Source organism: Xylona heveae (assembly GCF_001619985.1).
Source record: "Xylona heveae TC161 unplaced genomic scaffold L228scaffold_6, whole genome shotgun sequence".
In the NCBI taxonomy this organism is placed as follows: Eukaryota; Fungi; Ascomycota; class Xylonomycetes; order Xylonales; family Xylonaceae; genus Xylona; species Xylona heveae.
In genome coordinates, this window is record NW_017264198.1 from 1,011,801 (window position 1) to 1,032,844 (window position 21,044).

Genomic DNA, 21,044 nt, shown 5'->3' on the forward strand with positions numbered 1-21,044 from the left:
TACTGCCATCCGGGCTGGCTGGGCCGATTCGCTATTTTAGGCTTCTAAACCAGCCAGTCCGGGGTCTCCAATGTATCTCCTCGCTCCACATCGTCATCCGACACGCAACCAGCCACGATCACGTGAATGCGACTCGACTTCTCCCTCAATAGTAGAGGGATTTTCAAAATTTTTTTGTCTTGGTACAAGAAATGCAAGATCAAGGATTTAAATAAGGTTTATTATGCTTCATGGACTGTCATGAATCTTTTCGTTGAAAGGATGCGATGCTGGGTAAATCGCGTGCCCAGATATCGGTAGCTTCTTGCGTTATCAAATCCACGACCCGAATCGCTTCAACATACAACGGTCCTACAGCTAAGGCCAGGAACTGCATTTCTGCGCTGTGGCAACTTTCAGGCGCGAGCGGTCTATATAAGTCATTGGAATGTTAGCGCTCATTCGACAAAGACCCAATAGAGAGTGGTCGTCGTCATCGGAATTATGGCTTACCCTACTCGAACTTCGGTGCTTAAGCAGATAAGATCTGCCGGCTCCGTCAATGCATTCCGTTGTAGCGCATAAACGAAATTCTCGTCTGCTACAGCGTCTGTGACAGGCTTATCTCGCCGATCATTCCACGATGATCCAGAAGGCCGAGCAAGGTGCTTTTTGACATCCCCCTTCCTTCGCCGCGGAACTGCCATCAATGCCAATTTTCGTGGTTTCGCTGAACGATTCACTATCACAATGTCCCATCGGAATCGCTCTCCAACGTAGACTTTCTCGGGACCCGAAAATGTAAAGATCAGTCCAAGGGAAGCAGCTGTAGTGGACCAAGGAGGCTGCACTGTCTCGGATGGATCTGGCCCGAGAGTAGGGACTTTTCCGAGGGGACCTTGCGCAAGCGTCGCTGCCAGACTTGGTGCAGAAGGGACGCTCCTTGGTCGATGGACGGACTGCATCAATTGATGTTGACCACCGAGGGTGGGATTTAGTGGAACAGAGAAATCGACTGTGGCCTTCCATTTCATTGTAACCCTTGGGCGACATTCCTCTGATACCAAAGCAACAGAGCTCACGGTTATCTCAAGAGATCTCACAGTAGAGTAAGGATCAGAAGAGTTGCCAAAGCTGTTTTCCGAGGTGAGACGGTAGAGAAACGAAACCTCATCCTTCGCATGACAAATTAAAGGCATGACGTCCTTGTTTGGATGATCGAGAGCCTCTGCCGAACCCCCAATGAGATCAACGTCAACTTTCTCGAATCGTATCTCATATTCAGCGTACGGAGCTATATCGAAACTGAGCGACGCAATAATTATTGGTCTGGGAAGTTGTGGATGTAGTTTAGAGTATCTAACTCGGGAGGTCATGGCCGGGACTACTGGGAACGAACGTGGATTATTTATTAGTTGCCGTACAACTCCGCGTGATGGGCGAGAGACAGGTGCCACACGAGACACTCTCGTGGCAGAAAGGCGTGGTGCGCCGGCAGTTCCAGAGTCATTTCTCAACGACTCGAACAAGTTTAAGTCCACAGGGACTCCACTTGGGAGGTAGTCCTCATTATTTCGAATGTTGTCTGATATATCAACTGGCCTCAAACTGCCAATTGCTGAGAGATAAATCATAGGAGAATGAGGTCGAATTCTCGGGCGGGCTAGAGATTGTTAATAAAGCCTCTACCTCTTTTCATAGCGTGGGGCCCATCTACTTAAAACAATGCTCTTCTTCCAAAGAACGAATATACTCCGGTCACTGGCCTCCTCTGCGCCACCCGCGGAGCGTTCAACGATTGTCAAGGGGTCGACCGATTGCTCCACCTCGCCGGAATAGATGAGCTCCTTTTGTTGAATTGCTATTCCATGGGATAATCCTTCTTGATGGTGGTTTGGCTGCAAGTTTACGAGGTGGGCTTCCAACGTCAGGTTGAGCCGTGACAGGTACGAACGAAGCTTGTTCTCCGGTATATACGGAGTTTGAAGGACAATATAGACAGTGAGAGACTCATCTAGAAATCTATGAATAAGTAAGATGCTTATCCCAAGTATAAGAAGCTCAGCATAACGAACCAAAAAACAGCAGGCGCCGCTGTGGGATAGAAGTGAGAAGCGAGGACTGTACGGCATCATCTAAGGAAGAAGCTATTGTCTCTTCTATTGGCACCTCAGTCGCAAAGGGAACAACAGTGTCCAAAATGGACCTCCCTGCAAAAAGCTCGCTTTCATCGAAATCCATTATATCACACGTTCGGCCTCTTGGCGTTTCGATTTAGGAGGCCATGCTTCACTGGTATATATTTCGGGGTAAGTGGGTCTGGCTTCGTGAAGAGTTCAGCAATTGAAAGACAATTGATGTACTATTTCGTTGAAAAGTTGCCAACAGAAAATCTTGCCTGTCATCCAAAGTGAGAGATAGTTTCATTGATCCTCCATGACCGTAGTGGTTGTTGCTCGCGATATGATAATGAGGACCCTGAAGCATAAGGCCGAGCAACTATAGCCGAGTCCGGAACATAGCGAGGTCGCGTAATTCTTCCCTCGTTCCTATTATTGCTTGCTACACTATACAGTCTCATTCAACCGATTTTGTCTTCAATTCACTGTTCCGGCCTGCGCGACGCCGCAAACAGACCTCGCATCTCGACGTGTCAGGCGATTTATTGTGCAGATACGGGACGCAGTTCTACACAATGAATGGAGTTAACGGCATGGCGGGTCCTCCCGGACTGTGGCAGGAGGCTCGTAATGCCGATGGGCGGGTATACTACTATAATTCGCAGACAAAGGCTTCACAATGGACGAAGCCGCTTGAGATGATGAATCCGACGGAGGTAAGGCCTATGGCGACCACATTGAGCAGTAAAGAGAAGCTGACATGAAGATATAGCGAGCGCTTGCAAACCAACCATGGAAAGAATATACAGCCCAGGGAGGCCGAAAATACTGGTAAGTTTTCGGCTGACCAGGATTGGCAATACCAAAGCTAAGAAAGTGCTGTATAGGTCCAATACGGAGACGAAAGAAAGTTCTTGGAATATGCCTGAAGTATATAAGAATGCGCTTGCCAATGTCCCCGCCGCAGCGCCTTCAATTCCGCCGTGAGTGTACTCCGTCCTCTCCTAATGTTTTCCTGTATCTCACACGTTGCTTAGAGCGCCAACTTTTGTTGCTGGCGGAACTTCATCATTGCCGTCTTTTCAGCCACCTCGATCGAGAGATGATTTCTCCGGAGCGGATCGAATGGGACAAGACCGACCGATGGGCTACGGGCCCGTGGATATGAACGGAATTCGTGGAACACCCCTAGGATCCAGCCAGACCGATCCCGCATACTCTTCTTTCGAGGAAGCTGAAGCCGCCTTTATGAAGCTTCTGCGGCGCGCAAATGTTCAGCCGGACTGGTCATGGGAGCAGACAATGCGAGCAATCATCAAAGACTCACAATACCGAGCTCTGAAAGATCCCAAGGACCGAAAGGCAGCATTCGAAAAGTATGCAGCCGAGGTGCGCATGCAAGAAAAGGATCGTGCAAAGGAACGTCTTGCGAAGCTACGGGCCGACTTTGCTATTATGCTGAGGAGTCACCCCGAGATCAAACATTATACGAGGTGGAAGACCGCTCGGCCAATCATTGAAGGAGAGACTATCTTCAGGTCTACAAATGATGACAATGAACGACGGCAGCTGTTCGAAGAATACATGATTGAACTCAAAAAGGCACATGCAGAGCACGTGGCTACTACTCGAAAAGCAGCCATGGACGAGCTGGCGGGAATCCTCAAGGCTCTTGACTTGGAGCCCTACACACGCTGGTCTGAGGCTCAAGGAATCATACAAGCCAATGACCGATTTCAAGGGGATGACATGTTCAAAACTCTCAGTAAATCTGACATCCTGACTGCGTTCGAGGATCACATAAAAACCTTGGAACGCACTTTCAACGATGCGCGCCAGCAGCAGAAGAACTCCAAGGCCAGAAGAGAGCGACAGAATAGAGACAACTTTGTGGGTTTGCTCAAAGACCTCAAATCTGCTGGTAAAATCAAGGCAGGGACAAAATGGATGAACGTGTTGCCCCTCATCGAGGACGACCCCCGTTATGTTGCGGTGCTCGGCCAACCGGGTTCCACGCCATTAGATTTATTCTGGGACGCGGTCGAAGACGAAGAAAGGGCCCTTCGAGGAACCAGAAATGAGGTCTTGGACGTGATGGATGTATGTCTCCGCTTCTTCCTCTCGTTATTCCCATCTCATCGCTCTCGAGCGGGGCAATTGTCACTGATACAGATAACTAACACTGCATTGAAACAGGATAAACGCTACGAAATCACGCAGAAAACTACCTTCGAGGACTTCCTCTCTCTCATGCAAACCGACCGTCGCACAGCAGACATTGACCGAGACTCGCTTTCGCTCATCTTTGAGCGGCTGCGAGAAAAGGCCCTCCGCCGAAGCGAAGACGACAAGCACCAAGCAGAACGGCACCAACGCCGTGCTATTGACGCCCTGCGTTCGCGCATCAAGCATCTCGATCCTCCTGTCTTGATCGGAGACACCTGGGAACAGGTTCGGTCCCGGGTACAAAACACAGAAGAATACCAAGCCCTCGATTCGGACGATTCGCGCCGCACTGCTTTTGAGAAGGTCATCCGACGCCTCAAGGAGAAGGAAGAAGACGTAGAACGCGAAAGAGAACGCAATCGCAGCCGGAGAGGCGGTCATCGCGACCGAGAGCGAGAACGAGAACGCGAACGCGAACGCGATCGTGACCGAGATCGTAATGGCTATCGACCTCGTCGTCGAAGCCGGTCTCCGGAACTGGACCCCTACGAGGCCGATCGCAGAAAAGCCATGGCCGACCGGGAGCGCCAGTACCGCAAATCCAGCACCACAGGCTTATCCCCTCCTCCGCTCAGCGCATCGCACCGTGACCGTGACCGGGAACGGGATCGCCACGAGCGTGCCTCAAGCCGTCAGGCCTCAATGAGTCACTATGATCGCGAGCGGCGAGAGCGAGAGGAAGAGCGCGAGAGGATGTATCGCACAAGAGGCGATCCGCGCGGTAGTCGAGACGAGCTCGACTATGGTGGCGATGCGCGAAGCGGTAGCAGCGTTAGGAGACGACGGGCTGATAGCGATGCGGAAAGCGCGGGCAGCAAGCGGGAGAACAAGGTGAGTTTCCTTACTATCGTAAACATTGTGCTTAAAACCTTTTCTACTATTACCCACCCTTGCATTGACATTTCCCTTCCTACTCCTTATTATTTCTCTTCCCGCCTGTTTTGGTTTTTCCGCGGCCATATAAAATCAATTGAGACTGACATGTTCCTTTTTTTTACTACAGCGAACACGGAGAGATCGATCCCGCGAGCAATCTCCCCGCCAGCAGAGATCAAAGTCCCCGCCTGGCACCCAGCAGGCGCCCAAGGACGATCCTGCTGTCCATTCCGGCAGTGAGGAGGGCGAGATCGAGGAGGAGTAAACCTTCTCGTTAATTTTATCATAATGTATATTAGCTTGGCCTGGTCAAAAGCATTGGTTCAAGGCGCAATCTCTTGCTCAGTTCCATTCCGTCGGGCCTGACAATGTGCGATAGAAAATAATAATAAAAGTCATATCTGCCAAGTTTGTAACCGGTGGTTTTAATCAATAATAGATCGGCAATGATTCCAGGTCAATACATTCCGAAATAGTGTACCTACCCTTTGTTACAGAAGGAAACCGTAGACCCATTGGTAGGTATAATGATCCTTGGTGCGACAGAATGCGTCATTCAAATATCGACGTCACGTGCATGTATGATTTAATAAAATGTAGTTCAAACATAACTTTTCTCTATTGCGTAAAACCGTTGGATGCTCCATAGGCCGCTCCATGTCAAATAAAAGAAGGGAAGGCCGGGGATCTAATGCTATGTATGACAATACTCATACTAATGTAGCGACATTCGACGTTCGGAGCAATAGTCTTGTCAAAGATATCTATACCCGTCCCATCACCATTCAGCCAATGCAAAAATACCTATAAACCATTCCATGCCGTGCTAATCTAGATTACGAGTCGCTTGTTCCGGGAATTTCACCCAGAATTTGAAAGACAGCAGTCACCTAGCTTGACCCACGCAAACATGGTTCTGCCAATAAGATGCTATCCAAGTTGGAACCTTGCTAGGAACCAAGGCACTGGCAGCAAGCAGTTGAATGCGCAGGAGGCAGACTGCTGTCGTCGTGATATGTCGTCTTCGTCGTCATCTTCGTTCGCGAGGTTCTCTTCCTCAGCATGGAGGCGCGTCTTCCGCCCCCGCCGCAGGTAGCCATTTACATTGCTTCCACCTGCAGAAGCAATTCGGTCCAGCCGCAGAGGGGGAAGGTGTCTTCTTTCATGTGGGATGCCCTTTTTAACTCTCCTCCTCCAAGAAGAACTGAAGAATGTAGAATTAGCACATGCCAAGTGGAATGTAGCATCGCAAAGGTGACAAGAACTTACATAGTTACCGTTGAGCTTCTGCTCCTGGTCCATTTGACTCTGGTATTTGTTAATACGAGGTCTATAGGAGTTGGGGTCACGTCGGAAGGTGACATCGAGGTTCTTCAAGAAGCGGTTGCAGCCAGTGAGCAAGCTCTCAGGCTCGCAAGCCTTGGCGTCGACGGAAGGCTGGCCCTCGAACACAATGACTCGGTCGGCAAGGTAGGTAGCCATGATAAAGTCGTGCTCGACGACAAAGGCGGTTTTCTTAGCGTGCATGATGAAGCGCTTGATGACACGGGAGGCGACAATACGCTGCTCAGAGTCGAGGTAACTAGATCAACGGTCAGCTTGATCACGGGCTCTGATTTGAATCACACGAGAACTTACGCGCTAGGCTCGTCAATAAGATAAACGTCCGCAGGCTTTCCGAGAGCAAGAACAATGGCGACACGTTGCAATTCACCACCAGAAAGGTTCTGAACCTCCTGGTCGATGAAATCATCAATCTTCAACGGCTTGTACACATCGGTCTGGAATTGTGGGTTGAGGAAGGCAGCCTTGATCTTCTTGAAGAAAAGCTGTCTGACGGTACCCTCGAACTTCGCCATAATTTTCTGCGGCTTCATGGAGATGTTCATGGCCGGCACCTGCTGGTTGCCATCGGGCTTTTCGGCTCCCACAAGCATCTTACAGAAGGTTGTCTTGCCTGTTCCGTTCTCACCCATCATAACAATGATCTCAGAATCAGTGAAGTCGCCCGATTCGATTTGGAGATGGAAGTTGCCCATAGTCTTTTCCATGGAAGGGTAGCGGAATGCGCGAGACTTGTCAATCATAAAATCATCGCCAGCCTCAGCAAGTCGGAACTGCAGGGATTCATCACGGAATCGCAAATTCTCAGTAGGAATGTGACCGTCCAGGAATACGTTGATGCCTTCACGGACGGAGGCCGGAAGGGTTACAACACCATAGGTAGCAGGTCGTCCGTACAGAACGCAGACGAAATCAGACAGGTAGTCAAGGACTGACAAGTCGTGCTCGACAACGATGACGTAGTCGTCTGGCCTAAGCAGGCCACGAATGGCCTTGGCAGCGTTCAAACGCTGCTTGACGTCAAGGAAGGACGAAGGCTCGTCAAACATGTAGCTAATGAAGGAATCAGTAACTTGCATTGAAAACAATAACATGGAGCATGAGCGTACACATCAGCATTCTGGACGCAGACAATACCAATAGCGAATCGCTGCAGCTCTCCACCAGAAAGCAGTTTGATGTCACGGGACATGACCGACTGGAGATCTGAGGAATGGTTAGCACAATCAAAATTGCATTCAAAAGCAGAAGGAGCAACCACATACCAAGATTCTCAATGACGTCTTGAGTGTTGCCTAGTTGGGCACGCGACTTGAGCAGCTCACCAACCTCACGCTGGGGGCCCTTGACAGCCTTGGGAATTTGATCCACATACTGCGGCTTAACAACAGCCTTGAGATTGTCCTCGAGCACCTTGGTGAAATAGTCTATGACGAGTCAGTTGGCGAAATGCTTGAGTTTCCAGAGAGAGAGGGCGCACTCTGCAATTCGGAGCCACGGAAGTACTTGAGGACTTCCTCCCAGTCCGGGGGGTTGTCATAACGTCCCAAGTTTGGCTTGAGCTTGCCACTGAGAATCTTCAAAGCCGTACTCTTTCCGATACCGTTTGTACCAACTAGACCGAGAACCTGTCCGGGACGAGGCGTGGGCAGACGGTGAAGCTTGAAGCTGTTGGCGGAGTATCGGTGGGTGACTTGAGTTTCAAGGTTGGTGGGCAGGTTGATGATGTTGATTGCGCCGAAGGGGCATTTCTTTGGGCAGATACCGCATCCAATACAGAGGCTTTCCGAAATGAAAGCGATCTTCGAATCGGGGCTGACCTCAATACAGAGCTTGCCAGTCCTGACGACGGGGCATGACTTTTTGCATTCTTGTCTGCATTTCTATTTTTTCGGTCAGATTCTGCGACCCTGCAACATCGAGTATTTCATACATACCTTGGGTTTGCACTGTTATGCGTTGACAATCGTTAGATGCTCGTGTCCAAAATTTCTTTATTGTTGAAGTGGGGTAGGCGGGGCAAATGGGGCATCGTAGGGGCATTGCTTCAGGGACGCACCTTGTCGCTATTGACAATAGCAATACTATAAAGATGATTGTGTTAGTTTCTGGCATTATTGGCATTGTTTCTCCATAGAATACTCACCGAGTCAACTTGTCAGACATTTTGGGCTAAAAATTCAAGGTCTTAAAAAGACCAGCACGCACGGAGATGTAACTTGGTGGTAGCAAAGAGCCAAAAGAAATCTTCTGATTGAGCAGAAGAACACACCAAGGCCAAATTTGAGAAGCCCAATAGAAGTCCTTCAACTAGATCACCCTCCGATCTAGTTGCGTGCGTGCCACGCGTGTAGTTATATGACGACCTTGAAATTCTCGTGAGAGACAAGGCGATGCGTGAATGTGGAACAAATTGGACAGAAGCGATGACCATTCGGGAATAGCTCGTCGTTGATTGGGTACAGGTTGTTGCTGAGTCATTGATTACATAATTCGCTATTGTCTCGCAGAAGATTCCCCGGTGGTAAGTCCTAAAGAGGACTAGTGTCGCCTCACTGATTGTCCGCAGCGAACTCTCTCCAAAGAAAGACGAGACTCTCCAACATGTAACTCCGCTCCACCTTAATCACGACTCTTACTTTCGAACCCCCAAATCCAAACCCTTCCGAACTTTCAAACACGACGGATTCGGACGATCTCTTTCTGGCCGAAGGCCTTCGGAGCCATGGCTTGTAAGTCCTCTAACTTTTCCTATCTCTTTTCCTCTTTGCGTGGTGCTGCCGCCCGAGGTTCACTCACGCGGCCTCATTATCGGAATCCATCAAAATAGTGTCATATCCCCGTCCGATTCATCATGACGATGCTTCCTTGACATTTTCTACCCTATTTCATGTCTGCTTGATCCAGTCGAACTGGAAATTTCGGTCACAGGTGCCATTGCCTTGCTCCTCCATCCTCGTCTTCACCGTCTCTCTCGGTCTCACCACAACAGAGGCCTGTTTTGGAAAGTTTGAAGACCTATCCCAGAGGACCATAGCTTCTTTGTACTTAAGCAAGAGCTGGGCTTTGATCGCGTGATTGCCTGCTGTCTGGTCGCACCACTTGTTTTCCAGCGCGACGCTCTCTTCTTTCTCAATCAACTGCTGACGTTCTTGTTCCACAGCGGGTAGCATGGTTTTCCAATCCCCTACGAACCCGGCCCATTCGACGGCCTTTCAAAATGGGCACGGGTCTCCGTTAGCGAGCAACGTTATGACTGCTGATGAAATCTCATCGCAAAGCGAAAGTAAGCATCCCGCTGTCAATGATCCCGAAACCTGCGACCGCTCATCATCTCCAGTCGATCAAGTGGACGGCCCGTCGAGCCAGGACGAGAATCCAGACATTGAGGTCTCTGAACCATCGGACGATTCTGAGAGCGGTTCTGAAGACGCCGACTTTGACGTGGAATCTCCTCCCGCCACCAATGGCATACGCGAATCCAGTGCGTCCTCGCAGGATCGACCAAAGCCGACCAAACGGAAGATGGGTGTTGAGGATGATGAATACATTATGAACAATCCAGAACTCTATGGGCTGCGGAGAAGCGTATGTGTTGAACAAGCTCTTGTCCACTACTGTGGCTAATAGTTTCACAGGGACGTGCCCGAACAAACCGCCAAATTGTAGGTCACTGCGCACTCGGAGGTTCAACTATACATTAACAAGGTGTTAGATTGAAGAAAGCTCAGAGGACGATGATTCGGGTTCAGACGCAATCACTGCTCGCAAGCGGCGAAAGGTGACAGCTTCTCGAAAATGTAAGATCCTCCCGCATTGTACGCGGTTAGAAAAGTGACCGGCTTTCTAACGCTTTCATCGGCAGCATCAAAACCCGCTACTCCCATGACTCAGTCCCCCTCCGAATCTGAATCTGACTCGGACACGTATGGGGCCCGCCACGGCCGAAGCTCAAATAAGAGAAAGGCGCGTCGTCAGCTCCAGCCAGCCTCTCTGGCTCCGCCCCCTGCCGAACTTCGCTTTTCCACCCGAAGAGCCGCAAAAGTCACCAGTTATAACGAAGATGACGATGACGATTTTCTGAGTGAGGAGGATTCTGAGTATATGACACCAAATTATTGGGCGGCTGCGGTCGATGAAGATGCTCCTGCAATTGATGCTGTGCTCAATCATCGGTTCAAGGAGGATACCGGTGAGTAAACTCCCAATTGTCACTCTTTACTTGTTAGGTTTTGGCTAATGATAGCTTCAGGCAAAGATAAACCACACCCCACAAAAGATGACTTTGAATTTTTTGTTAGTCCACTACCGTCTTCTGCTCTGTTCTTCTGCCGCTAATGCTACGTAGATTAAATGGCAAGGAAAGGCGCACTATCATTCGACCTGGGAGACAAGCGCTTCGCTTTCTGGGTATCGTGGCTTTCGACGTTTGGAAAATTACTTCCGAAAGATCGTCACCGAGGAGATCTATATGCTTCATGAGCCTGACATTCCTCCGGAGGAGAAGGAGAAATGGAATCTCGATCGCGAGCGCGACGCTGATGCTATCAATGATTATATGCATGTCGAGCGTGTCATCGGGACTAGAGAAGGAGATGAGGAAACGGAATACTATGTCAAATGTACGTGCTTTAGGGTCATCCTCATGCCTCATTGAATATTCTCTTTCTGACTTCGATCTAGGGAAGGGCCTCTTCTACGATTCGTGCACTTGGGAGACAGCCACCTTGGTGAGCGAAATCGCACAGACTGAAATCGATCGCTTTCTCGATCGCACCTCACAACTTCCCATTTCAAATCGCAGCGAGTCGAATAGGGCCACCCGAAGCCGGTTTGAACGCATCCGAGAACAGCCATCGTACATTAAATTCGGCGAGCTTAGAGATTTCCAGGTTACTGGGCTGAACTTTCTGGCCTACAATTGGTGCAAGGGCAATAATGTCATACTGGCTGACGAAATGGGTCTGGGGAAAACCGTGCAGACCGTCTCATTCTTGAACTGGCTTCGCCACGACCGTGGCCAACAGGGCCCTTTCATTGTCGTGGTGCCTCTGTCTACGATGCCCTCATGGGCGGAAACGCTCGATAATTGGACTCCTGACATCAATTACGTCGTCTATAACGGAAACGAGACTGCCAGAAACATCATCAAGGAGTACGAACTTTTGATCGACGGCAATGCAAAGCGGGCCAAGTTCAACGTTCTCCTTACAACGTACGAATATATCCTCGCGGATGCAGCCTTCCTTTCTCAAATCAAGTGGCAATTCATGGCTGTTGATGAAGCTCATCGACTGAAAAATCGGGAATCTCAGCTCTACTATAAGCTCCTTGAGTTTAAAGCGCCTAGCCGATTGCTCATCACTGGAACACCGATGCAAAATACTCTTGGAGAGCTTTCGGCCTTGATGGACTTTCTCATGCCCGGCCACGTGGCTATTGATGAGAACATGGATTTGCAGTCTGAGGCAGCCGGACAGAAGCTCGCCGAGTTAACATCCGCTATTCAACCATTCATGTTGCGCAGGACAAAACAAAAGGTCGAAAATGACTTACCGCCAAAGAGCGAAAAGATTATCCGTGTGGAGCTTTCTGATGTACAGTTGGAGTATTACAAGAACATATTGACACGAAATTACGCTGCGCTGAACCAAGGCGCCACGGGCCCTAAACAATCGCTCCTAAATATTATGATGGAACTCAAGAAAGCGAGCAACCATCCATTTATGTTTCCAAATGCGGAAGAACGCATTCTTGGTGGAAGTCTCCGTCGTGACGATTTGCTCAAGGCGCTCATAACAAGCAGCGGCAAGATGATGCTCCTTGACCAGCTCTTGACCAAATTGAAGAAGGACAATCATCGGGTTCTCATTTTCAGCCAGATGGTTAAAATGCTTGACCTCCTTGGAGATTATCTTCATCTACGTGGCCATCAATTTCAACGTCTTGATGGAACGATTGCAGCCGGCGCACGTCGTATGGCAATTGATCACTTTAACGCCCCTGGCAGCACAGATTTTTGTTTCTTACTCTCCACCAGAGCAGGTGGGCTGGGGATTAATCTCATGACTGCAGACACGGTAATCCTATTTGATTCGGACTGGAATCCGCAGGCGGACCTCCAAGCAATGGCCCGTGCTCATCGTATTGGTCAGAAAAACCCTGTCAGCATCTACCGACTGGTCTCAAAGGAAACTGTTGAAGAAGAAGTCCTCGAACGCGCCCGCAACAAGCTAATGCTTGAATTCATCACGATTCAACGCGGCGTCACCGATAAGGATTCGAAGGAGCTCAGTGACAAGATGGCACGCGCCGGCCGCTCTGTCAATGAACCTACCTCCTCTGAAGATATTTCGCGGATATTGAAACGCCGAAGTCAAAAGATGTTTGAACAATCTGGTAACCAGAAGAAGCTTGAGGAGCTTGACATCGACTCTGTTCTTGAAAATGCCGAAGAGCATAAGACGGAGGGTCCCACAGGAATTGAAGCCGATGGCGGCGAAGAATTCCTCAAGAGTTTCGAATATATGGATGTCAAGATCGATTTAGAGTGGGATGACATCATTCCGAAGGATCAATTAGAGCAACTCAAAGCAGAAGAGAAGCGTAAAGCAGATGAAAAATATCTTGCCGACGTAATTGAGCAAAATGCTCCGAGAAAGCGCAAGGCAGCGTCGGATGAGCGCGAGCAGCGCGCTGCTAAGAAGCGAGCGAGGGACCTGGCGGCAGAGAGCGCTGCTCTGGACGATGAGGATGACAGCGCCGAGCTGGATCCCAAGCGACCTTTGAATTCGAAAGAGGTCCGAAATCTTATTCGAGCATTCCTCCGTTATGGCTCCCTAGAGAATCGTGGGGATGAAATTGTCGAGGATGCTAAACTTGTCAACCGAGACAGAGAGGTCTTGAAGTCTACACTCGACGAGATCTTGAATACTAGTCGGCAGCTCGTTCAAGAAGAGCAAACACGCGTTGAGGCCATGGAACGTGAAGCGAACAAATCCATCACAAAGAAAGACAGAAAAGCTGTCCTTTTTGATTATCAGGGCGTCAAGCGGATTAATGCAGAGACAATGCTCGAGAGACCAGCGGAGATGCGTATGCTCAAGGAAATTACTGAATCCGCCCCTGATCAAAAGAACTTTCGTGTTCCAGAAGCTTCCAAAGCTGCGCATTATTCTTGCCCCTGGGGCGCTAGAGAAGACGGCATGCTTTGCGTTGGCATTGTGAAACATGGATTCGGCGCCTGGGCGCAGATCCGTGATGATGCAGAATTAGGCTTGAGCGACAAATTATTCTTGGAAGAGCATAGAGTTGACAAGAAAGAAGAGCGGATGAAGGGAGAGGAGAAAAATGCTAAGTCACCAGGAGCTGTCCACCTCATCCGCCGTGCCGACTATCTATTAAGTGTCCTTAAAGAAAAGACCAGCAACGGATCGAACTCTGCAGCCAGACGAGCGGTCGAAAATCATCATAAGAACAACCGGAAAAATGGTGTTGGTCGCCGTTTGGAAAAATCCACCAGCGTATCAGCGAGTCCGGCTCCCTCGTTGCGTAGAGGACAGCGCGAGGCTGAGAAATCCAGAAATCGTGGACACAGTCATAGTGAACATCGCCACAATGCCGAACGACGAGTTTCGCATGATAAAAACGGCCTTCCAAATAAACCTGACAGTCGGCGGAAACATGGCGGAGGGGACGAGGAAAGTAAGCATCGGCGCCGCAAGTCGGAAGACCGCCAACACCATCATCGCCGCAGCATTGACAATGAACCGAATGATCACACCCAGGTCCTCCGTGGTCTCTTCAAGCCCGTCAGAGAGAGCCTGAAACATGTTCAGAGCGCGACCAAAGACGGTGTCAAAAATAAGACCGAGCGTGCCAAGATCCTCAAAATAGAGCTCACGAAAATTGGACATTTCATTAAAGATCTGCTTCGCGCCGAACCTGAGCGGTCGGGTGGTTCTCTAGAGGAGCGGTTCTGGTAAGAGCGCCGTGTGGGTCTGGGTGCAAATAATTTAGCTAATCAATAATTATAGGGAATATGTAGCCCACTACTGGCCGAACCCGGGAACTCCTGGCAGTAACCTGAAGAGCATGTACGAAAGGATAGAGGCTGCGGACTTAGAAACGAAGAAGGCCCCGAAGCAGGAGGCGCCGCCCGCCTAGCCGTCAAAGACGTCGAACTTGCAGGGCAAGACTCCTGCCTTGGGAAATTCTATGAAAAGGAATATCTAAAAGCAGGGCGACACAGATCTAGACGGCCAAATCTAGAAGTTGAATATTTTCGAACTACAACAACACTCCTTACAGGCTCTCACATCTCATCGGATCATTTCGACGGCTCATATTTAGCATCTTGTACTATGGCAGACTTCACTCCTCCACACCACTCCCTCAATCTCCTCCGTTCTCGACATGCCAGATCCAAAAGCAAAGGAGTTTGTTTCATGCAGTTCTATTGGCGTTGCGGTATTATCAAACGATCGATTTCGATAGTCGGTGACAAGCGGCGCGCGCAAATCATTTCGGAATTTGCTTTGATTTATTTTGTTTTCACACACTGAAAACCGCATGCCTTTATTTTAAGGGCCTGGATTGCACCTCTTGCATTTAGGTGCCTTTTCAATCCATTTCTTCATTGAGTGGCGTTTGGGTAATCCATCTACGCTGACAGTTACTGCGTTGCGTATTTGGTTGTTTCTTCATTGTGCTTCATACCAAATAACTTCTATATTGTGTCATTTTCATACCATACCAAAGCAGCGCATGGAAGAAGGCAGTATTTACTTTTTTCTACGGGTATTTGTTTTTTTTTTTTTCTTTTTTCAGATCATCCTATTTCATGGCTGTTCAATCATAGTCAAGACGCAAGAAGCTAAGGGTAGATGCATTCATCTCAAATACACGTTACTTTCCATCATGTGCTTACCTCATTCGGTCATGGCTCGTCTTTTTATTCCCCTTCTGAATGTGTACTTGTTGGTTAGATGAAATATTCAAGGGTTTTCTCATCTAAATCTTCTCGGAAGTGCTGCTTTGTACATTACATACAATACATCACATGATCACTTTACCATTACTATCTAACGTTGTCTTCACTCATTTTTCCGGCATTTTGATGTACGCAAAACACTACTATAAGCTGTTTGTTCGTCCTTGGTGCGGTCCTTTTTTAACCTCAGCATCGGTCTTGTACAGTACCTCGCCAAAAATCACGGCAATTCTTCCGACGCGTCGCGTCCACCATCATGAGCATTTTTATTCAACAATAGACAGCAACATGCTGAGGAGGCCGCTGGCTCCAATTGCCAGCAATATTGTTAGGCGGAGAGAGCTGAGTAACTCTGAACGCGTTGCAGTTTGTTCGGCCTCAAAACTGAAGCATACGAATGCTGAGATCTCTAAGCAGTTCAAAATACCATACTCCACTGTCAAACGTACGGTGGAAAGTTACCATGATACAGGCAATCCAAGCCCTGAAAAACGTCCTGGACGGCCTAAAAAGTTGAGCGATCGATCAATACGACTAATTGAGCGATTAATTCGCAAAGACCCAACTATAAATTATAAGCAATTGATCGAAGAAGTTCAGCTTGATGTCTCCTGCAACACCATCAAAAGAATGCTTGGAGAGTCTGGAATTTCAAAATGGATCGCTCAAAAAAAGCCCCGGCTTGGTCCTGAGGCTGCACGGAAGAGATATGAATGGTGTTTGGCACGTCGCGACTGGGTTCAGGAGTGGTATTCCATCATATGGACAGATGAGTGTTTGGTGGAGCGTGGTGCAGGAAAACAGCGCTGCTGGGTCTTCCGAAAGCCACATGAAAAATGGAAGAAAGTTATGATTCAACCATACAGCAAGGGCAGGGACTTAACCATCATGGTCTGGGGTGGATTTTACACTGGTGGGAGGACTGATTTAATTGATATGCCAGGAGATCCCCTCTCCGCTCGGGGTGGCTCTAGTGCAGCATCATATATCTCAGTTCTTGAAGAAGGGATCCCCCAGATCTATGAGCCAGGCCTCACCTTCATGCATGATAATGCCTCAATACACCGGGCAAGAATTGCGCGACAATGGCTTCAGGATCATGGAATACCAGTGATGGAATGGCCCCCGTACTCACCAGATTTGAACCCTATAGAGCACGCCTGGCATATGCTTAAAGAATGGCTTTATAAGCACCATCCAGAGCTCCTTGACGATACATCGGTAGATTGGAGGGCTGAGAGAAGACTTTTTGATGCTTTGAAGGCAGGCTGGGATGCAATTAGTGAGGAAATATTTGTTTCTTTAGTGGAGAGTATGCCCCGACGGATCGAGGCAGTAATTGCAGCAGGTGGATGGTACACAAAATACTGACCCAGGATTTAGCAATAATAAATTGATATTCTTTAAAGTCACTATCTACTCTATTTATATGCCAAAATACAAGTTCTAATATCAATTTCTCATTGAGTTATCCATGAATATATTTTGTGGTCCGGAGGATGGTTGGGGTGGCATTTGTGGAAATTGCCGTCATTTATGGGCTAGTACTGTAACATACGGTGTCGACGGATAAAAATCTATCCGGGTGATAGCTGACGAGTATGCAGGTGAGCCTTAGCCGCACGGTGGCGCATTCATCTACAGGCGAAATAGGTCACCTTCAACGGGAGATCTCTCCACTACCTTGTATACCGCCAGACAATGTTGGAACGACAAATGGATGAAGTAGATATTTCAAGTTTAGTTGTTGGGAACCCTCCTCCAACCTGTGATCCTACGTATTACGCCCAGAAACCTGCCCCAGAACTCGAGCAATTGAAAGCGGCGGCTAAATCTGGTGACGTTGACCGAGTTCGCGAGCTTTATGCTTCGCATCAGCTTTCTCCGAACGATTTTGTTTATTCTCTCACCGTGGCGCAGCAGCATCATCGGATCGACGTTGCTAGGTTCCTGCTGGCTCAAGGTGTTCGCATACAAAATTTCCACGTGGAGAATGCCATCAACGAGAGAAATTATCCTTTTCTGACGCTTTATTTGGAGCACGGATATGACATTAATAAACCAATCAACTGGACAACTCCTTCGCCGCTCATGTTCGACACCCTTCATTCATGCTGCAAGATGGTGTCTGACTGATTACAGACGATCATTTGACGACGAGAAGCTTTGCAGGTGGCTACTCGAACGAGGCGCTGACCCAAATGCACCGTGTGTCCTCGATCTCACACCACTTTCTGTGGCCGTTCAGATCGCATCTTTTGGTATTATAGCATTACTTTTTGAGCACGGCGGCTCAATCGACCATGGGCAGTTATTGCATTATGCTGTCAGGAGAGACCTAAAAGATTGTATTGACGTCCTGGCCTTCGTCCTCGACAGAGGCGCACCTATCAATCAGATCATGTACGAGAATTCTCCCGCCAGCTACGAATTGCAAAAGCCATTTGGAATCGGAACCCCTCTTCATGAGGCCGCGAGGCTGGGCAAGCTGGATGTGGTCGATCTTCTTCTCGCTCGAGGCGCTGATCCAACCAGGAGAGATGTGCGACGGCAGTTGCCTGTTGATATCGCTGAATGTTACAATAACAATGAAGTGGCGGAACGTCTCCGCGGTGTAAGCCGATGATGCATGGAAAACACCATTGATCTTCGAGCCCATGAATAGATGCCTTTATGTATGCCAAAGCTTGTACATGGACCTGTAACGTTCTAAGCAGTACGCATGACTGATAATTTTTCCTTTGCCTGCAAATAAACCTATTTAAATTGACAACCCTAAATGCTATGGTTAATCTGTAATAGCTACTAGAGCTTGTTCTGTCCCAAGCAACTACTACCAGTGGGGGTTGCTAGCTAACGGCAAGCATCACAATAGCCAAAATGTTATCGGATTGGTGGTCTCTACGCCGTGGAAACGTTCCCGTCAAGCGAAGGTTGCCGACCCCCCGTAAAATCTTAACTTGACTAGCCCAGGGACCATTTCGCTAGGTTCGTGATCGACAAGCGCTGTTCATTCGCTAGTTGTAATCTTATATGGACCCTGGGTCCCAATGTAGGGACGGACAGACTCCAGCTGGCTGGACAACATCATCTTGGTTACATGCAATTTTGACAGTAGATGGTGAGAAAAGAGATGAACAAAATCTTGATATAACCACCCAATGAAATTATGCTGTGCTAGAGAAAGCAGAGATGGGTAATAATTTGCATTTCGCTACTTAGAGGGGAGAGAAAATGAAAGAGCCTGCTTTTCAGATTCGATTGTGTACAACAACTAGATCCATTAACAAACCCTGAATCGAGCCTGTTATGCAACGATGACTCCAGAGAAACATTAAATGCAACCCAAAGCTTGCCTTCGAATTCACAACATGGCAAAGCAAACAATTGAAAGAAAAGGAAATTCAGGTGGTTACAAAGGCATCCCAAACAAGCTTAGTACCAGCTCATACACGCCCAAGGCAATACCGGCAGCTGGTACGGTGCGCAGAAGATGAGGAGTTAGTCCGCCGTACATGGAGAGGAATCCCTCCTCTTTTAGGATGAGGCGAAAGCATTGGACCAAGCCAGTATATTTAACGCGTCCATTCTCGCTTGGTGCTTGACGTAATCTCGTCCTGATAACCTAAACTCCGCAATTAGAAGTTAGTAAGTGGCATAGATACAACTAACGGCCAACCAGAAGGGGTAATACCTCGTGAGGGTATGCCACAAGAACGGCAAGAAGCTTAGATATCCCCGCAGCACTGCTCATACGGACCATTGCTTGGACCTGACCCCTGGCGCTATCATCTCGGCCATGGCCAGACCTCCCCGACTCCATTCCGGCAAGGGAAATCTTCAATTGTTCGTACAGAACGAGATGTAAAGTACTTTCGATTGTCCCCAGATAGCTAGCGGAGAGACCTCTGTATAAGCCTCTGATACCCTCACCTCGCATTGTCTGCGCAAGGCAATCCAGACTGTTCCTGTATTGACGCTGTTGAATGCCACCCGCCTTGCCGTACGGTTTGTCGAGTTGAAGTCTTGTTTTGATAACCCACAACGGGTTGGTGGCCGTCCCTGTAACTATTCCAGCGGCTGCAGCGGAAAGCATGTGGACCATGGGCTCGTCCTTTCCCCAGTGGGTTGCCTCTGAAACGATCCTTTTACAGTTGCCGTAGGTGTGGAATTTGATTGCGCTCGCCGGGACTATTCCAGTCAGGCTTGGACCGAGTCCGCGGAAGAAAACGCGCCAGCCTTCTGTGCGCCGAATGGTAGAGAGAGTGGAGAGTGTTTCGTGGAAATGGTTGCACGAGGAATTGAGAAGCTGGACAGTACGAGCAGACATCGGCGTAGCAGAAGTATGAATAGACGGAGGTGACCGATAAAAGTCGGCCTGCAAACGAGTCCTCAACACATCGAGAGGCGAGGTAAAGACAGCTGCTGCCATCCCGCCGCTCCTGGCAGCCGGGGAAATGTTAGCAAAAGAGAGCCATCATTGGACAATCCAGTGGGGATATGCTTACGCGCCAGCAATGAAGTGAGCCCAGGCTTTCGTGGCAGATGTCTTATTGAGAGTGACGAGTTCAGCGTTACCTAAAGACTTGTGGTCTCGCAGTAGCGCTTCTTGGGGAGGATTTTCCAACTCGGCCGGACGCATTCTGTGGGCTGTCCCAAACACCGGAGAGTCGAAAGACGATGGGAAAAGGCATGTGCGGCGACGAGGCAAGAGAGACTGCTTGAATTGCCAGAAAACTTAGATCCTTCAGTGCAGTTTATGCTCGCAATACCTATTATTTAACCTGCAGAAAAGCGACTCCTCGTTGGTGTCATATTTCCAATAACAAAAGGGTGTCATCTTTCCCTCCTGGCTTCGCTTCACAAATGAGCGAGCTGCAAGACTTATCCAGTTATGCAGAGTAAGTATTAGTTATACCTCCAATGAGGAAAAGCACGCTACTGTAGAACTATAACTGGCGACCCCGCTAATCGTTAACCAACCCGCGCTTATCAGTCGCTAATCTTTAACCCCACGGGGAAGCTTAACGATGTTGCTATCGTTTTTGCTTCTGTCCCCTTTGTTTATGTTACAATTAATCTCAGGGACTTTTACTCCCAGCGCCAAACATAATTAAATATAGTACCTAATTGTTGGCTCGGAATAAGTTCCACGGCATGTGTTGGTAATGAGAGAAGGTTTCGGCTGGGTGTAGCACTGGCTGTTCCGACAAGTGCCTTTGTCTTCTGTTTGGGATAGTGTTGCAACATGTAATACACGGAGTTGAGGGAATATTAAATATACTTCTAACGAGCGGCACACAATTTGGTTCATTGTGGACATGCTCAAAGCTACAGTACTACATCTAACAAGTTGGGTCGGGGCCTCTGAAGTATCTTGTATCGGGCGTTTCCACACTGAGGGAGGCATATTTGTATCCAGCAGACTACGAAATATCCTACAATATATGGGCTCGAAAAAGATTTGAGAGGAAGATCCCTCCATCCACGGCATGTTCTCACGATCA

General features: G+C 48.7%; 7 protein-coding genes across 7 annotated transcripts; 4 read left to right on the forward strand and 3 right to left on the reverse strand.

Moving 5' to 3' along the window:
* Positions 1 to 238: 238 nt before the first annotated feature.
* On the reverse strand, positions 239 to 2,220 carry L228DRAFT_268776 (hypothetical protein; the record flags this gene model as incomplete). The annotated part of the gene is made up of 4 exons (XM_018335194.1): positions 239 to 410; positions 493 to 1,642; positions 1,697 to 1,993; positions 2,055 to 2,220. The coding sequence occupies 4 exons, from the start codon at positions 2,218 to 2,220 to the stop codon at positions 239 to 241; spliced, it is 1,785 nt and encodes a 594-aa protein (XP_018187856.1).
* Positions 2,221 to 2,596: 376 nt separating this feature from the next.
* L228DRAFT_283464 (hypothetical protein) lies at positions 2,597 to 5,610 on the forward strand. Its single transcript, XM_018336117.1, has 6 exons — positions 2,597 to 2,815; positions 2,872 to 2,930; positions 2,987 to 3,082; positions 3,137 to 4,199; positions 4,296 to 5,156; positions 5,329 to 5,610. Exons 1-6 carry the CDS (start codon positions 2,675 to 2,677, stop codon positions 5,464 to 5,466), a joined length of 2,358 nt encoding a protein of 785 aa, XP_018187857.1. The 5' UTR covers positions 2,597 to 2,674; the 3' UTR covers positions 5,467 to 5,610.
* Positions 5,611 to 6,339: 729 nt separating this feature from the next.
* L228DRAFT_150222 (P-loop containing nucleoside triphosphate hydrolase protein) lies at positions 6,340 to 8,028 on the reverse strand. The gene is made up of 5 exons (XM_018329276.1): positions 8,026 to 8,028; positions 7,655 to 7,972; positions 6,840 to 7,598; positions 6,471 to 6,783; positions 6,340 to 6,405 (listed from the first exon to the last, which is right to left on the reverse strand). The coding sequence occupies exons 2-5, from the start codon at positions 7,735 to 7,737 to the stop codon at positions 6,382 to 6,384; spliced, it is 1,179 nt and encodes a 392-aa protein (XP_018187858.1). The 5' UTR covers positions 7,738 to 7,972; positions 8,026 to 8,028; the 3' UTR covers positions 6,340 to 6,381.
* Positions 8,029 to 9,797: 1,769 nt separating this feature from the next.
* On the forward strand, positions 9,798 to 14,711 carry L228DRAFT_211284 (putative chromodomain helicase; the record flags this gene model as incomplete). The annotated part of the gene is made up of 8 exons (XM_018329889.1): positions 9,798 to 10,133; positions 10,184 to 10,214; positions 10,268 to 10,345; positions 10,411 to 10,737; positions 10,798 to 10,841; positions 10,894 to 11,167; positions 11,229 to 14,526; positions 14,582 to 14,711. The coding sequence occupies 8 exons, from the start codon at positions 9,798 to 9,800 to the stop codon at positions 14,709 to 14,711; spliced, it is 4,518 nt and encodes a 1,505-aa protein (XP_018187859.1).
* Positions 14,712 to 15,210: 499 nt separating this feature from the next.
* L228DRAFT_150252 (hypothetical protein) lies at positions 15,211 to 15,637 on the forward strand. Its single transcript, XM_018329277.1, has one exon. It carries the CDS (start codon positions 15,312 to 15,314, stop codon positions 15,534 to 15,536), a length of 225 nt encoding a protein of 74 aa, XP_018187860.1. The 5' UTR covers positions 15,211 to 15,311; the 3' UTR covers positions 15,537 to 15,637.
* A 1,591-nt stretch (positions 15,638 to 17,228) lies between these two features.
* L228DRAFT_247970 (ankyrin) lies at positions 17,229 to 18,314 on the forward strand. The gene has a single exon (XM_018332760.1). The coding sequence runs from the start codon at positions 17,585 to 17,587 to the stop codon at positions 18,161 to 18,163; it is 579 nt and encodes a 192-aa protein (XP_018187861.1). The 5' UTR covers positions 17,229 to 17,584; the 3' UTR covers positions 18,164 to 18,314.
* A 377-nt stretch (positions 18,315 to 18,691) lies between these two features.
* Positions 18,692 to 20,361, reverse strand: L228DRAFT_221148 (mitochondrial carrier). Its single transcript, XM_018330260.1, has 3 exons — positions 20,046 to 20,361; positions 19,232 to 19,979; positions 18,692 to 19,162 (listed from the first exon to the last, which is right to left on the reverse strand). Exons 1-3 carry the CDS (start codon positions 20,177 to 20,179, stop codon positions 18,950 to 18,952), a joined length of 1,095 nt encoding a protein of 364 aa, XP_018187862.1. The 5' UTR covers positions 20,180 to 20,361; the 3' UTR covers positions 18,692 to 18,949.
* Positions 20,362 to 21,044: the final 683 nt, after the last annotated feature.